Below are 17,866 nucleotides of genomic sequence, written 5' to 3' on the forward strand. Positions count from 1 at the left end.
CCAATAAATCAACAAACAGAGTAGTCCAACAACCCGAACCCAAAGCAGAAAGCGTGAAACTTCTGGTTGATTCTCATAGTCATGTCAGCTGTTTAACGAATTCATTAGCCTCTCGGAGTCTATGATCAAACAAAGGATAGAATCAAGGAAATAAGAAGCAAAAAACATGGCTGGTTTTGTGCAAAGGGTTGGTCAGAGTCTAGTTAGAGCTCATCGTTCACCTCAAGTTACATGGAAAAGATGCTGCTCTTCGGATGCTTTGATGGAACTGGAGACAAAGCCTGGTGAGGTTGGCATGGTCTCGGGAATCCCCGAACAACAACTTAAACGAAGGGTACAGCTCTTTTTGGTTTTAACTTTTAATTTTTGAATGCGGAATGCGTGCATCTTATTGCGTAATTTAGGATTCCCTGCCTTGGTTTTTTAAAGTATTTTGTTTGCCTTTTAAGGTTATAATTTACTCGCCTGCTCGAACTGCCTCACAGCAGGGCTCGGGGAAAGTTGGGAAATGGAAGATCAATTTTCTCTCAACACACAAGTAAATCATGTTTTCCTTTTTCGTATAGTTTTTGAGAATCAAATTCTTGAAAATATTAGCAAATTATCTCAACACTCAATTACCATCTGTATTTTTGTTTCCTTTGTTACATGTTGCTATGGTTGATTTAATTGAATTTTTTGCCACTTGTAAATTATTATCATGAAAATTCTTCTTTCATTTCGTCAAGAAGGTAATAAAGGGTCAGCCTTTAAAAGGCGTATAACATGAATCGTATTTGAAATTCAGCTGGAGCAATAGAAACATTGGCGTTATTTCATTTCCTTAATTGACATTTTTATTTAGGTGGGAAAATCCGTTAATGGGTTGGACATCAACAGGAGATCCGTATGCCAATGTTGGTGAGGCTGGACTTGAATTTGACAGTGAAGAAGCTGCAAAAGCATTTGCTGAGAAATATGGCTGGGAATACCAGGTATGTATATGTGCGTTAGCGGGTGCTTTTATTGTGCTGTGTAGTGCAGACATCACTGATGAAATCTAAGAATATTAGGGTCATGTTCCATCTTAGTCTTCCCCACAGTTCACGCATCACCAAACAACTTTAACATTTACGCTGCTTATAACAATTGGTGATCTCAAAGTTTTAACCACATGCAATGTATAATTTGATTGAATCATGCATTATATCGGAGAGCAGTTAGTTCATGTCAGCAATTCCAGAGCATGGAAATGAAGTTCCTTTAAAAGGGATTAACTGAGAGGAGGAAGATTCGCAAAAGGCTAACTCCATAACCATTTTCCCGAAATTGCTCTAGAGAACTAATTCTAAACTTAGGATGTTGTAATTAAGAAGATAATGTATACTGGTGTCAATTCCCTTGTTCAGTTTCAAATGTTTAGTATGACCAAATCTTAAAGTAATAGTATTTCTCCAAAACAGGCAAGTTTATCATACTTGGAACTGTAGTGATTTTAATTGCTCTTAATTAAGTTCTGATTGCATTCCTTTTCTGCAGGTCAAGAAGCGACATACACCTCTTCTAAAGGTTTTAATCTCTACCTTCCTTCACAAGTTATTCGACGTTGAAACCTATATATTTCGTTTGAGTATGGTTGACTGACATATTTCAAGGAATTATTAGTAATTGCTTTTTCCTATATAATTCCAGCCCAAGTCATACGCAGACAATTTCAAATGGAAGGGGCCACCTACTGCTGAAGAGTGAAAGATGTTATTTTAACACTTCGATTTATCTGAGTATATGATTTCCAGAGTTCATGTTACGACATCATTATTGTACTTCGCTTCTGGCTGATATATTACGTAGAAAATAGCAAATGAGAGAAGCTACTGTTTACACGTAATTACAATGACATTTGTCGATTTATGATGGATACATTTTTATTAAAGTTTTTCTGTTTAATATCTATACAACTATTAATAAAAATTAAGGTACCAATCATCTTTTTGGTTCTTTTATATTATAAAATAATAGTTGAATTCCAGTTTTTAAATTTTATATTATTTTGAAATTTGTAATTGCTTAATATGGAATGGTTAATATTTTAATTTCCTCAATTTCTTTGTAAAAATATCATTCCAACAAAATTATGTCATGATGAGTTTGTGTAGGTGTTTTTTTAAGTTATAATCAATATTTTTATTCTTAAATAACTATCAAGTAAATATATATATTTTATAATTTTAAAATGTCATACTAATCAACTTAATAAAAAAAATTTAACATAGAAAAATAGTTTTTTAAAAATAAAAATAAAATTACTAAATTTCAAATCAACAAAATATTTCTTATACTATATTATATAAATTAATTGCCGAATTAAGTTGTATGCCAAGATAATCAGTTCCAATCATATTTTTTGGTGATTGTTAAAATAAGCTACAAAGAAAGTTGAAACAATGGAGTAAAAACTTGGCATATATGGACACACAAAAGATAACGACAAAAATTACTACACTGTATACTTGATATAACATGTCTCTTAACTATACATTGAGAACACTAGTTAGCTAGCTAAGGTGCATTTTTGCTGTAAAACAGCTGTATCCCATTCAAATTGCAAAGACTGGAGTGCCTAAAATGTGATTCTTCCTTCTTCTTGTTGATATGGTTGGAACCTCCATGTAAAGAGATAGTCCTTTGACCGACAAGATAATTTGATGACCTCACAGAACGCTTTGACTGATCTCTTCTTCCCTTTACTTCCCCACTCAATCCTCGCCCAACATGAAAAACCCTTTGATCTAACTGTCAACCTCGAATCAGATTCTGATAAATGGAGTACTACTTCCCCACAGATTTTCTTGCATGAGTTGCCTAGGGCTCTTCCTTCACCTGTCACCACAGAGTCCAACCATGGACATTCTGGTTGACCCACCATCTCTTTGTAAGCAGAATTTGCCAATCTAACCTTGTTGTTTGAGTCGGAAATCACTGCCGGTAAGGCATCGGACTCAACCAATTCTTCAACCTCCTCTCCTTTCTTCAGGACTTGCATTCGTGGGGTTAGGATTGGATTCTCTTTGATGCACCCAACATAGATAATGGAGCCCACTGGTCGAATCGGTTGAGGTGCTATAATGTTGCTCGCTGGAGGACCTTGGAGCTGCTTCAATAGATCTTTCTCTTCAGGAATTTCAACAATTGTGTTCAAATCTATTAACTTTTCTCCTCCACAAGGTTCCATGCAATTCAATTCAAGTATTGTCGCATAGTTGGCAACGACAGGTACTGAGGGAGGGCATGGAAGGAGGGGAAGCGGCATCAAACTTGCTGTTGGTGTAGAAGAACTATCCAAGCTTCCACCAAAGTTAGGAATAGAAAGGTGAGGAATACCGTGTGAAAAACCTTGCAAAGAGAGGTTTTTTGCGGGGGATGTTATGAGACTCGGTGAAGAGAGCGCTAGGACTTGAGTCCTTGCTCTCTTGAGTGGTGTTGTTGATGATAAAGCGACTCTACCTCTCTTTCTAGCCCTAGTAGGCCTAGCCTGCAGATGACACCACAGACTCCTGAGATAAGGAGATTGCATCATCTTTTGAGACATACCTGAGCTCTCCTCATTCATGGAGTTTGCAGGTACATCAGGTTTCGGAGCTATTGGCCTATACCTTGACATGATTTCAGCTGTTGTAGCTGTGGTGGAGTAAGGACTCAACGTCTTAATCATGGTGCCTTCTTCCTTTCAGATTTCACACGCAAAATTCAACCAATTGTTGAAGCAAAAGATCTTAGGCAAAGAGTATATATAGTCAACACACAGGAGGAAGAAGCGGGGATTTATAAATTATGAAACTGAAGATTGATAGGCTTTCGTGAATAGGTAGAAAGCAGAAATCAACTAATGAGTGCAAGGCAACATGAACCAAGAGGCAGGATACACTGACATTTGGATATTGAATAATCGGTACGTGTTTTAGGAACTTATAAGAAGATATAGACATGTGGGATTTGCAATAACAAGTGTATCCGTGCATGCTAACACATAATCATGCTTTCATCTGAAAACTCTACATCTACTACATACAAACAGAGCAATATGAAAGCAAAATTTAGTATTTAGTATTTTTTTTAAACAAGCGAAGCGAGGCATATAATTCGATCCCGCACTCGAACTTACACCAATAAAAAACACCCTCCGGTTACAACGCGTGTGGCTTTGGCGGCCATGCGTGGCTACACCTATTAGGATTGCTTGGTTGTTGTATTTATGTCCTCAGCCCTTCCACTTTTAGCTTTGGAGGTTCCATCAGTCGGTTAAGTTTGGCGGTCGTCCATGTGTTAGCTGGTCGTCTCCTATTGCATGCAACGAATAAGTATGAATCTGATTAGAGGGCCGAAGGCCCCTTGGGAAGTTAAACTTTCCGAAGAGTCCAGACTCCAGACTCCAGATGTGGCTTATTGTTCGAAGAGTTTTCACAAACGTGGTCTTTGCCTTGTAAAGATATCTTGCACCCAATCCTTGAATGAGAAACGATTTTATGAAACGATTTTATGAAACAGTGATGCGACGTTATTTATATCTTTTTCTAATAGTTTTATGCTATATCAGTACTTTTATCTTGAATTTTAAGATTTTATCTTAAAAAAATTAAATTCAAATTAAAATACTAAAATTCAGGATAAAATCATAAAATTTAAGATAAGAATATTGATATGGCATAAAACTATTAAAAAATGATACAAATGACGTCGCGTCACTGTTTTTTACAATTCTTTTTCTTCTTCAATAGACAGAGAATCAGAAAAAAAAACAAGAGTCGAACCATGGGGTGAATTCAGTAAATTGCTTAGAGGACCAAAAATAAATAAATAAATTTTAAGGTAAAATATAATTTTACTATTATTCTAACTTTTGATTTTCTAAAAACTAAAAGAGTTATATAATCAATTTTTCATTTTGGGCCTAGACAACGTATATATGTACATACATATAAGCACAATCAAGGGTTATCACATCAGCATATCAAAACCCAGTCTGGTGACAATGTATTATGGTGTCATTAGGCAATTCCTCATCCTGGGCTGATCTATAGTCACTTTGTTTGTGGGCCTTGGAATAGTAACGCCGATTGAAAGCAGCAAGCAAGATTTTCAGTCCCCAAAACATGGTGAGTTGTACCCGCTTGCCCGCTTCATTTTTCACCACAACTTGCAACCTTCTTCCACTTGTGGAAATGGTTTATGCACTGATTCTGAGGGCTCACACCTCTGCTATTCTAGATCCTTGCACTCTGTTAATAATGTTAAAGTGAAGTTTTCAAACACTCAACAGTAACTAACGCTCCGTTTGTTTGTCAGTAAAATAATTTTTGAAAAATGATTTTTAGAAAATGGTTTTTAAAAGATGATTTTTTCCTGGTGTTTGGATGAATATGTGTAAAATATTTTCTGTGGTTTAGTAAATTTCCTAAAAATATTTTCCGGAAAAACTGTTTTAAATTAAAAAATATATATTGAAGAATTTATTATCTTTTCATTGTTTAATTGAGTTTATTATATATATATTAATAAATTTATATTTTAAATTATTTTTCATATATTGCAATGATTTATTTATAAATAAATAAAATAAAATAAATAATAATACTCAATTATTAAGCTAAAATATTAACTTTCATAAATTGAAAACAACCAAAGTAATAAAATCGAGCTAATATGTCAATTATACAATTGTAATGATCAGTAGTATGGGTTAATTCATATATTTCCACATCGAGCTAATAAGTCAATTATACAAGTACAATGATCAGCAGTATGGATTAATCCTTGTATGTCCTTTATTGACTGGAAATATTGTAGGCCTTTATCAACCCATCCAGCATTTGCACAAGCAAAAAGAACCCAACAATAACAAAGTGCCTATAGCAATATCAACCAACACCAAAATATTGCCTTTACCAAAAACAAAACAGTGGCTATACTAGCAGAAACTCTGTACTAATATCAATCAAATCCAATATCCAATATCAAACTAACAAAATACCAAAGCTCTTCGCTTGCTTCTAATTTGCAACTGATTCTTGTGTGATTATAGGATCTCCACCAGTTTGGCGTTTCTTATTTGGTGATTTCAACTTCACTGAAGAGCTTGCAGTTGATGTCCGACCTGACTGTGTTGTATTTGATCTCAATCCAAACTGAAAATTGTAAAATTATAGCGAGGTAAGTAGTTATAAATTAGCAGAAATTGAAATATTGCTAAACTAAAACTTACATAGAATGTCTGCTCTCCAGTTTTCATATTTGTGTAGAGGCCTAACCCATTGACAGACCACCTTCAAGTTTTCATACTTGTGGAATGCTTAGTTGTGGAAGCTGACCTAACTTGTTTTGGTTGATTCTTCCTCTCCAAAAAGCTAATATTACATTGAATAAAGGTAGACAAAAATTAAAATCAAAGCATGAAACAGAAGTTTAATAAAATTGGAAGTGGAATGATTTAGAAAATTGAAGGCCTTTCTTATTTAGATCAAGGCAGTAATATGACATCTAAGTTAAACAAAAGGCTAAAAACTGGTTTTCTAGAAACAAGAAACTGCCTCATATTTGATGATCTATACCACAACTATTACAAGCTGTGAATGTCTCTTGGGACCACTGGCATGCTAGGAAATCTGATACAAAATCACTAGACACTAAGCTTAGAGGATAAATGACTCATGTCTATAATCACATCACATGGAAGCCATCACACAATCACATAATAATGCTATGTCAGGGCCTCCAATGTACATCCTAAAAGACCTCAGTTCAACAATAATAAATTTGGCAAAGAGAATGTTAAAGTGAAACTCTTTTAACTTGTAAGTTGTTCTTCTGTTGGCTAAGAGAATGACACTAATAAATAAATCAAAGATAAAAGGGAGATGGGGAATCAAATAGAAAAGGGGGATAGATAAGAATGAGAGATAATAAAAATTATCATCGTTTAACCCAAATTACAACCTTCAAGCATTAAGCATATCCAGATATATTGAAATCACAATCTAAAAATATGGGAAAGATCATTCTCACAATAGAACTTCCCAACCCAAATCCTTTTCTAGACAGAACATTTTGGTTCTAAGATAATCTAGAAATCATTAAAAGTAAACATGGAAAATGCTTAATGGGGGAAAGACTATATAAGAACACGTTGTATCAAATAATTTATAAGCAACTTGATTAAAGCAATCAAAAACTACTTACTTCTGGCGGCGTTGCACAAAGCATGTAGAAACAGTGATAATTTCTCTCAGGATTAGACACTTGACAAACACGTGATCTTTCTAATAAATAAGTCCTGATGGCAGCTCCTGAAATCCTTCCCCTCCGGTCAAATTGAATCTCCACAAACTTACCAAAACGATTACATCATTCAAAACATGCATGTAAAGGTAAAAAAATCATGATTATAACATAGAATCTACTACATGCAGGGTGTAAAACTTGTTAAAACAAAATATAGTCACCTTGAGTTATTGTTCCTAACAGTCTTAGCATTACCAAATGCTTCTAAAACAGGGTTGGACTACAGATTAGCAGAAAACAAAAATAAATGTTGTTATATGTGGTGCAAATTGGGCATTGTTAAATCAACCTATGGCGAGAAATTTATGCTCTAAAGCGAGAAATTTATGCTCTAAGTATCATTTTAAGCATATCCCTTTCCACTTCCAAATACTGCATCATTTTGAAATGATTTGCCTCTTCATGTATCTAACTTTACCTTCATCTTGAGTTAAAAATAATTTTCATTTTCAAAATTTAGATTATCATTTTCATATTTTAATCCCAAACCCAGAAAAAAAATTAAAAATAAAGAAACAAAGAAAGGCATAAAACCCAAACCAACGCTGCTTAATTAAAAAAAAATCAACTTAAGACCCTGCGAAGATAAATGGAAACGAAACAGCAGCGTCTGTAAAACCTACAATAGACGCCAGAAAAAGCTTGGGTTTTAGTGGGAAGTAGACAAACAAATTAAATACAAAAGCCAACAGAGACTATGTACACAACAATGATGATAATGAAACCAAGCTAAGAGTGATTAATACTGGCACAAAAAAGATATTTTTGTAAATTATGAATTCAAATCGAGCTAATTTGAAACGAAAAAATTCCAACTTCAAACAATTAATAAAATTTAAAAGCTTTATATACATAATCCTGGATAATTTTCAAATTCCAATAATGAATTAAACTAGATGTTCACAGTTTTGTTCAATTAGTAATTCCATCTTTATACAAAGAGAAAACCAAGCAAAATGATTTGATATTGTTTAAGAAAAATATTAGGCAGGAAAAATGGGAATTATCTCAATAACGGCAAGAGCTCTGCACCATTTTGATTTCTACCAGAAAACCCATGGATTCTATTTTTTTCAAGAAAAAGAAAAGAAGAAAATTTACAGTGAAATCGAAGGAAACACCGTAAAAGCAGGAAAATGTTTTTCGAGGAAACATAAAACGGTCTAACTTTTTTTTTGTTTTATTTTTAATTTGTTATTGGATTCTTTTTTTCTCATACATATTAATTAATATTCTTCAACAACAACATTTAAGAGATTTTATTTTCTAGAATTCTTATATAGAATTTAAAAAAAAATAATTTTGAGTTTTTATATTTTTTTTATATAGAATGAGGGTCAATTTGATAGAAAATATAAACTTTGATAATTAAATTTATTATTATAGCAACTAAAAAAGTGACACATAGGATGACAAAAAAACAAATTTTAAAAATATTAGTAATCAAATTGTAAGTTTTTTAAGTAAGTGACCAAAAAAAATTTACCTATAGTTTAATAACTAATAATAAAGTTTACTTTTAACCTATTATTTTACTATAATGTTATTATTTTAATTACTTGATTTGCATTATTACGCTTATGATGATTTTTATAATTTTTGTTTCTAGTGGCAGATGTTGTCATTTGATTTTGGAAGAGTTATTTAAAAGATTAAATATATATTTTCAGATAAAAAAATAAGGTAAGTTACAAAAATGTCTTCTAATTATATCATTGATTTTATTTTGATGATCCATTTAAAATGATAAATTTTATAATTATTGAGAGATAAATATGTTGAAGTTTTTATATTTATGATCAAATGAAAGAATATGTAAATATTAGAGGATTAATTTTACTATTAAACTAATAAAAATAAATTTAAAAAGTTTAGTGCTTAAATCGAAAAAATACATAAGTGGATGATAAAATAGATTGAAAAACATAATTGAGTGACCATTTTTATAATTTATCCAATCATAAACCAACCCATCAAGAACTTAAAGCTGTGAAGTTAAGGATGAAAATAAAATTGAAAAAATCAAGCTACAAATAGCGATGATAAAAAAAGAAAAAAGAAAAAAAAGTGATACTTGTTAATGCTCTTGTTCAATCAAGTCTTATAGAGAAAACAACATAATTAGTTTAAATCCACATGATATTTTTGTCAATAAAAAACTTTATTATAGAAAAGGAAAGAACAGTATGGCAAACTATCAACTAAAAAAGCAATGGCAAGAGTACAAGATAAGTCACAACAGTAGTACAAAGCTAACTGATAGAAAACACATATTGCTTCAACTTATTTTTATTCAATCTATCACAATGATAACTTCTCTTACAAGTTCCCTCCAACCTGTTGTTATTGCTTGCGCAAGAAATGGCCCCAAACTTATTGGAAAATAAAACTTCCATTAACTTCTTATTGATAGCTGGTAATAACCTATTCTTGATTAAAAATATATTATTCATGCTTGGATGCTTTTTTTATAAAATAAAAATTAAAATACTTAAAAGAATCCTTTAATAAACAATTAAATCATATATTTACTCACAAAAAAACAACAAGCTCCGCATAACCTATAATTTATTTATTTTTATAATATTTAAATTTAAATTTATTATATAATATATATGTACTTTTATAAAATACATAGAAAGTTAAAAGTGAGAAAAACATTAAGGTAAACTACTCTTAATGTTACTAAATTAATTGTAAGTTTACGTTTTGATCATTTAATTTTAAACAATTATAAAATAGTTAGTGAACTATTAAAAAGTTTTCATTTAAGCCATTAGACTATTAAAATCGTTGTTGTATGACCTTATTTGTTTTCACTACCTGCATCAATTGAAATCTCTTCTTCCCTTTTCTTTTACAGTTCAGTTTTTTATGAAATAAATTTGAACGCTACAAATCTACGAACCAAAATTCAAATAACTTTTTTCTTTAATCTTCGATATTGACTGTCAAATCAACTTGGTTACGAGATATGTTCTTCTACTCATTGATGGATATTGATCCATCATACCAGTTGTCGAATCGTCACTTGGAGCTCACTAGTCAGACTTTCTTTAAAAAAAATTTTAATAGTCCAATGACTTAAATAAAATCTGTTGAATAGTTCACTGACCATTTTGTAACTTTTTAAAGTTGAGTGACTAAAACATAAATTTATTAATAATTTAATAACTTTGGGTGTAATTTATTTATTTTTAATTGGTGCAACAATGTCAATATTATCTAGAGATGATTATTGCGGGAAAAACCTTTTATGGAGGTAATTAGACATCCAAAAAAGCTGTTAGACTATTTAATTTATGGATTAGATTTTTTGTAAAATTCAACTTGAGATGAAGTTTTAGAAAAAGGAAAATACACAAATTGCATTAAGTTGAATCGGACTCACAAGAACACCTACTACTATCATAAGCCTTTCTTAAGAATTAAGTTGCTTGAACATACTCAATTTCTGAAATTGAAGATATCTTCAGACAATCAGAAAAAAGCGAGGGTAGAACCATAGAACAACGTATATATGTACATACATATAAGCACAATCAAGGGTGATCACGTCAGCATATCAAAACCTACTGTGGTGAAAATGGATTATGGTGTCATTTAGGCAATGGGTCGTCCTGGGCTGATCTATAGCTACTTTGTTTGTGAGCTTTAGAATAGTATCAGTACCGACTGAAAGCAGTAAGATTTTCAATCTCCAAAACATGGCGACTTGTACCAGCTTGCCCACTTCATTTTTCACCACAACTTGCAACCTCTTCCACTTGTGGAAATGGTTTATGCACTGATTCTGAGGGCTCACACATCTGCTATTCTAGATCTTTGTACTCTGCTATACTGTAACACCTTGTTTGGTTCGCCGTAATACCCAATCCATTACGCCCCGATTACGTGCGTATTACATTACGCCCCTATTCCGGCGTTTGGTTCGCTGTAATAGGTATTACGCGCGTAATCGGTTACGCCCCTAATCCCCAAATTCCCGTGTTTTCCAATCCCTTCCCTTTTCGGTGTATTAGCTATTACTTCCGGCCTCCCTCCCCATCTCCCTGTTTTACCCTCCCTCCCTACCCGACCCTCTCCCTAATCATTTTCGCCGTCCTTTCTCTTCATCTGGATTGAATTACATCGAAGGATCTACCACTAATTTCCCTTCTTTGATCCTCTCAATCAAGGTATTCTCCCGTTTCATTCAGTCCTTTGGCTTTTTTTTTTCCTCCGTTTTTTCTTTCTTCTCTGTTTCATTGTTTTTTTTGTTAATTTTGCTTATGTGATTATGAACACAGTGAATTTAGTGTTGGGATAGCTTTGATGTTACTGGGTTTTATTTTTATTTTATCTATGTGTATTTATCTGAACTTCTTGCTTGTTTTTCGGGTTCAGCTGGTAGTCCACAATAGAGAAGGCATTTGTGATATTGAGCAGGTGAAAATGATTTTTTGAACTCCATTTATCTTTCCATTTGATTTAATGGCACTTCATTTTGTACAACAATGGTGAATTGGTGATAGTTCATCCATAGCCAGTTTGTTTAAAGCATCTTTAGCTATAAGATTAAGATGTATTGCATTTAGAATATCTTTTTACACGAGTTTCTCTGTATCTGAAACACAACCAAGTTGAAACTATGATCTCTCTATTTTTATGAACTTTATAGACAGTTTCTTAGTTGTTGGCTTTGCCATGAGTTCGGGGAAAAGGAACTACATCTCTGACATCAGTGAGGCCAGTCATAAGAAGAACCATAAGATCGAACCCTAGTCTAAACCCAGAGTGCTTGACTGTTCCATGCTTGCGAAGATCTTGGTACCATTCGTACTGATCTCTTGACAAGTCAAATTCCTTCATTCTGAAATCAGAAAACCATAGCAAACAAGGAAAATAGGCTTTGGTATCAATAAGGATAGTATTGAGAATAGTTCAGTCCTCAAGAATAGACCCAAATTAAGATGGCTTTAAAGTGATCATTAGAAGAATTGAGATAAACCTAGAGTTTAGATCAGGTTGTTTTGGGTTCAAGTAGTTTTAGGTCGGTTCATTCACATTTGAGATTTGGATTTTTCAGATCGGATCGTTATGGGTTTGAATCATTTCAGACCATTTCTGGTACAAGTCATTTTGAGTTCGAGTTGTTTTGACATTACCTTGCACTTAGCATGTCAAGCCGCTCTTCACTTTGGCTACCCGTAATCACTGTTCCCATCTGCATTACCATTTATCCATCTTTCATAACCAACTCAAAACCACCCACTGTTTCAATATATTTGTTTCAAGTTTTAGGCTTTACCTTGGGTACAACCATATCAAAAGCGGCCACTGTTTTTCCATCATCATTCAAGCGTACATAAAATGGCTTAACTGCTTTTGGATAATCATAAATAATCACAGGTCTCTTATAGTGATCATCAGCCAAGTAGCTGCCATTGAGTAAATGGAAAATAATAAGAACATTTTGTAGGAAAAGTCTCGTATTGTTTAGGATATTTGCATGTGATAGTTCTTTGTTAGTAGCCAGATTATATGTACCTTAGATGTTCAGCTGTTAAAGGGACTCCCCATCGAAGTTTTGTTTCGAAAGTCTTATCTGTCACCTGGTGTTGAAGAATGAAACACTTTGATCAGACATAAGTTGCTAAACATATGGCAGTCATGTTGGCCGGCTTAATGTGGGTTAATTGCACCAAACGTTCTTAAATGATTGCTTATATTATAAGTTGGTTCTTATTGTTGAAAATGTTCTAATTGAGTTTTTAAACTATCAATATTGTATCAATCATATCTTTCTATCAATCTAGCAGTCAATTTAGGCATTAAAGGCCAATTTGGATCTAATATGGAGCATATTTAGAATATGTGGATTAAATTATAAGTTCATGTACTTATTACATGAATGGATTTTATGTGTTAATAAAGAAGATAGTGCCAAGAGGTTTATTTATTAGTTGATTATGTAGTAGTTACACAAATTTTTTCAATTTGATTCACGTGTTTTAAATATGCCAATATGCTTCATGTTAGATTTGAGTTGAGCTGATATTTAACATTCACGCTAATGGTTCGACTGATGAAAGGGCCTAAATTATAGATACTAACCATGGCAGATCTTGGGATTAAATTTTGGGGCTTAGGAGTTTAATGAGAAAATTTTAAAAACTCTCATTAATCTAAAAGAGTTTAATTAAATTTTTTTAAAAATTTCAATAGAAAAAATATTTTTCCAAAATTTTGGGGGGCCAAGGCCCCCTGCCACCATTTAGCTCCACCTCTTTCTTGTTCCTTATTGCTTTGATTTGGTCGAAATATCCCTTTTCTTTTATGTGTTGGAATTGGTTGATCTACTTTGGAGATATCATGTCATTATGGTAGAAAGAATTGTCTATAAAAATTATATATTGTTTTGTTTATGGTAATAAAAATCAATTTTTCATTCCTTGCTCCAATTCGAACAACTTTTCAGCAACTTTAGCTCCAATATCCAGTGCATTAAAAGTTTTACAGGAACTGAGTAATGAACTCCAGATTCCAGCATCTGGTTCATCAGGCATTTCATTTACATGTCGACCTCACCCTATGTTTATGCATTTTTATTTGTTTTAGGGTAGCATAGATAGTCAATCTTGGTTTCAGTTGAATATTTTAACTTCAAAAAACAGATTTAATGTTGGAATTATTAAATGATTAAATTCAACAAACAAGTATCCTCTTTATTGATTTTTGCTGTCTCTCAACACTTAATCGATTTCCCTTTTATCATTACAGGTTCTTTCTTCCAACACTTCTTCATCGCAGTCGTCCCCGATTTGCTCATTACAGGTTAGTTTTCCATTGGTATTTATGGTTTTGTTTGTATGTTTGTATTGCTCATTACAGCCTTTGTATTGCTCATTACTTGTTTCTCGATGGCACAGTATTTGATATTTAGCTTTGTAAACTTGTAGTCATTAAGGAGGAGTAAAATAACATTTGAATGTTCATTGTCACGTGAAAATTCATTTCTTATGTATTTATATGTACTGTTTCTGTTTGAAGCTTTCCCTGCACCGGGTAGATAAATGAGTCACTTTTAAATGCTTTATGCTATTGTTCATGATTTCTATGCTATGCTATACAACTAAATGATGTTTATTTTTACTGATATTCTTTACTGTGTAAATTTTGAATATATTAATTGAGCCCATATACTAATCTTCTTATTAGTATTTATTTTCATGCATACTTTGATGTTTGTTAACTTGGTCGCAGTAGTCTCTGTGTTATTTTAGAGAAATTACATTTTAAGTTGATCTTTTATCAGCAGAAAAGTTTCCCCTGCTTCTATTTTAAAATTATAATTGTGAAAGTGTAAGGAAGTTTTTAAAATTAACGTATATATATTATGATAAATAAAATTATACAAATTTTACTTAAAAAGTCAAATTTGGCTGTTAAATTAATAAATTCTATAGAATTCTGAAATTTTAATAATAATAATTTTTTGATGAAAAAATGCTAAACATGTATTTTAAACTTGATACTAGACAGCTAAGTAACAATTCTTGTAAAAAATAAGTCCTCTTCAAAGTTAATTATATTTTTACAAAATGAAATTACCATTTAAAATGTTATAAAAGTTATAAAACCTTAATTAAACTAATCATCAGTAATTAAATATACTCTTTCATTATTATTTGGGTGATTGATAAAGAAATGAAATTAAAGTTGCAACGATATCATTTAGTCGTCTAATTTTTTGCTTCGTGTGTTCTAAATTTGTGCTGTTTATTTTTATTCGATAATGTGTAATTGCAACTTCAATTCTTTGATAGTGTGTTCTAATTTTAAAATGTTGCAGTAATGGCTCGTCTGCCTTTAATTGCACAAAGTGTGAGGCGTAAAAGAATTAGTATTGCTGTGACAATATGGTTGGAAATCTGTAGAATCGCGGTTTGGTTCTTATTTAGAATGGGTGCCAGCCTTAGCCTACATAGACCAAGGATTAGGTCCTATACCGTAGATTTTTATGCAAAACGGGATTATGTGAATAGGCTTGTATATGCTAGTGACGAGACCTGTATTGAACAAGTTAGGATGAATAGAGCTGCCTTTTTTAAATTATGTGAGATGTTAGAATCGATAGGGGGATTGAAGTCGACAAGGTTCATGCTTGTTGACGAGCAAGTAGCAATGTTTTTACATATCATCTCCCATCACCTGAAAAATCGAGTTATCAAGCATCACTTTAGAAGGTCCGGGGAAACTGTTAGCAGAGCATTTCATAGTGTTTTAAATGCTGTCATACGCTTGCAAGATGTGTTATTTAAAAACCCGGAGCCAATTACAGCCGATTCTTCTGACACAAGGTGGAAATGGTTTAAGGTATAGGACTAAGTTTTATATATAGCTTCAACAACATTTACTTGATTTAGATTTAAATTAGTATTCTAACTCAAGGTTTTATATCATGTGATATAGAATTGCTTAGGTGCTCTTGATGGAACCCACATCAAGATTAGGGTTCCAACAGTTGATAAACCTAGATATCGGACGCGAAAAGGTGACATAGCAACAAATATGCTAGGTGTTTGTACACCTGAGATGCAATTTGTTTATGTTCTTCCTGGTTGGGAAGGTTCAGTTGCTGATGGACGAGTTCTTCGAGATGCCATTAGTAGAAGACATGGATTAAAAGTTCCTCATGGTAAAGTGTATAGTTATAGGACTTTGATTTATTCATTAAGATCACACTTTGTGTGCTGAATTAATCATTTTTAATATGAAACTTATCCTATAGGTTGTTATTATCTAGTTGATGCTGGATACACAAATTGTGAGGGATTTCTTGCACCATTTAGAGGACAACGATATCATTTGAACGAGTGGCGTCAGGGTTATCAGCCAAGTTCTCCGCAAGAGTTTTTTAATATGAAACATGCCTCAGCACGTAATGTCATTGAAAGATGCTTTGGCTTATTAAAACTTAGATGGGGAATACTTAGGAGTCCATCGTTCTATCCTGTAAGGTGCACAATAGAATTATTATTGCATGTTGTTTGCTTCATAATTTTATTCGAACCCATATGAGTAGTGATCCCATTGAAGCGGAGGTGGGAGAAGGATACTACAATTAATGTGTGGATGACGATGAACGAATATCACAAATATTCATCCATCGATGCTTGGCTACTTGGAGGATGGAACTAGCCAACCAAATGTTCGATGAATGGCAAGCATCTAGAAATTAGTTTGTGAAACTTTTGTGAAACTTTTGTATTTATTTTTGTATTGTACTAAAATACAGAAATTATAATATAATTTCTTCTAATTCAGCTTGTGTTATAATTTTAAATTTTTTGTGCTATGGAACTTTTGATACTTGCAAATATTCAACTTAATTACTAGATTTTATAAAGTGTTGACCTTTTGAATCATGATATTAAAATAGTAATTAATATAATTTATTTTTTTTTGTTCTTAAGATCATTATGTCAGGTGTTCCAGAATCAAATGCTCAAGCTTCTCGAGAAGCAAAAGAAAATGGGTTCCCGAGGAAGATGCAGCATTAGTTTCCAGCATGGTGACCTGCACAATGTTGGAACATTTAATGCTGATACCGGGTTCAAAGCCGGTTATTTGAACGAGTTGGAAAGAAAGCTACAAACGGTTTTACCAAATGCAATGTTGAAGGCGAAACCTAATATTGAATCAAGGATTAGGTTACTTAAAAGGGAGTGGTCAATTGTCTACGACATGCTTAATGGCCAAAACAATAGCGGTTTGGTTGGGACGAGCATAGGCAGCTCGTTGTTGCTGAAGATGCGGTTTGGGAGTCCTATTTAAAGTAAGATTATTTCAAGTCTTTATTATATTATTTTTACCAAACTTACGACTAATATGATTTCCTCATTTTTTTAGAGTCACAAAGAAGCCGCCCAATTCAGATTTCGTACTTTCCCTTACTATGACCAGCTTACTACCATATACGCAAGAGATCGAGCAACTGGGAGAGATGCTCAAACAGCTGCTGATGTTCTTGAAGAAATACACGCTGATGATGAACGTACTACAGATCTGAATGAAGAGAGAAAACATCTATGACTGCGAAGCTGACGTCTCTTAGATGACATGGATGTTTCTGTACGGATCACGAGGAGATCGAGACCAAGGGTCTCATCTTCAAACAAGAGAAAGAAGAAATCGATGCTCGTGATAATAGTTTTCTTCATTTATGAGGCTGCCACTTGTTCGGGGAGAAAATCCAGGCGTTGCGATCAAATCAGTAGGAGTTTTGCCTCCGAGGTGGTAGTTCAGCAGAAGTCAGAACAAATATGAAGAGAAGTTCAAATAATATTATGGTCAATTGAAGGTTTAACGACGATCAACGATAGAGCATTGAGTAAAATTCCCGACATCCACTCAATGATCGTTTTCTTTAGTTTACTTCAGTGCCCGATTGGATGGTTAGGAATTTTTTTACCATTAAATATCATTTCAACTTTTTATGTTGTAAACTATATAACATATGGATTTAATGTACAATTCATTTTCATCTAACTTTTCATGTTAATGATGA

At 32.9% G+C, this 17,866-nt stretch overlaps 3 protein-coding genes and 1 long non-coding RNA gene across 6 annotated transcripts; 1 reads left to right on the forward strand and 3 right to left on the reverse strand.

Moving 5' to 3' along the window:
* The first annotated feature begins 65 nt into the window (after positions 1-65).
* On the forward strand, positions 66-1,890 carry LOC107961300 (NADH dehydrogenase [ubiquinone] iron-sulfur protein 4, mitochondrial). The gene is made up of 5 exons (XM_016897467.2): positions 66-334; positions 450-538; positions 845-974; positions 1,519-1,548; positions 1,672-1,890. The coding sequence occupies exons 1-5, from the start codon at positions 167-169 to the stop codon at positions 1,726-1,728; spliced, it is 474 nt and encodes a 157-aa protein (XP_016752956.1). The 5' UTR covers positions 66-166; the 3' UTR covers positions 1,729-1,890.
* Positions 1,891-2,415: 525 nt separating this feature from the next.
* On the reverse strand, positions 2,416-4,535 carry LOC107958196 (uncharacterized). Its single transcript, XM_016893885.2, has one exon. It carries the CDS (start codon positions 3,689-3,691, stop codon positions 2,600-2,602), a length of 1,092 nt encoding a protein of 363 aa, XP_016749374.2. The 5' UTR covers positions 3,692-4,535; the 3' UTR covers positions 2,416-2,599.
* A 1,165-nt stretch (positions 4,536-5,700) lies between these two features.
* Positions 5,701-8,438, reverse strand: LOC107958197 (uncharacterized). Of its 3 annotated transcripts, none has more exons than XR_005927229.1 (4): positions 8,416-8,433; positions 7,213-7,359; positions 6,239-6,380; positions 5,701-6,161 (listed from the first exon to the last, which is right to left on the reverse strand). It is a non-coding gene; the product is annotated as an uncharacterized lncRNA (long non-coding RNA). The 3 variants fall into 3 exon arrangements; XR_001700593.2 differs by lacking the exon at positions 8,416-8,433 and adding an exon at positions 7,476-8,409; XR_001700592.2 differs by having other exon boundaries at positions 7,213-8,438.
* A 3,420-nt stretch (positions 8,439-11,858) lies between these two features.
* LOC107915269 (asparagine--tRNA ligase, cytoplasmic 2) lies at positions 11,859-13,862 on the reverse strand. Its single transcript, XM_041111899.1, has 5 exons — positions 13,779-13,862; positions 12,844-12,908; positions 12,605-12,734; positions 12,462-12,520; positions 11,859-12,166 (listed from the first exon to the last, which is right to left on the reverse strand). The coding sequence occupies exons 1-5, from the start codon at positions 13,860-13,862 to the stop codon at positions 11,983-11,985; spliced, it is 522 nt and encodes a 173-aa protein (XP_040967833.1). The 3' UTR covers positions 11,859-11,982.
* Between the last annotated feature and the right edge of the window lie 4,004 nt (positions 13,863-17,866).

The sequence above is a fragment of the Gossypium hirsutum genome, chromosome A05 (assembly GCF_007990345.1).
Source record: "Gossypium hirsutum isolate 1008001.06 chromosome A05, Gossypium_hirsutum_v2.1, whole genome shotgun sequence".
Taxonomy (NCBI): Eukaryota; Viridiplantae; Streptophyta; class Magnoliopsida; order Malvales; family Malvaceae; genus Gossypium; species Gossypium hirsutum.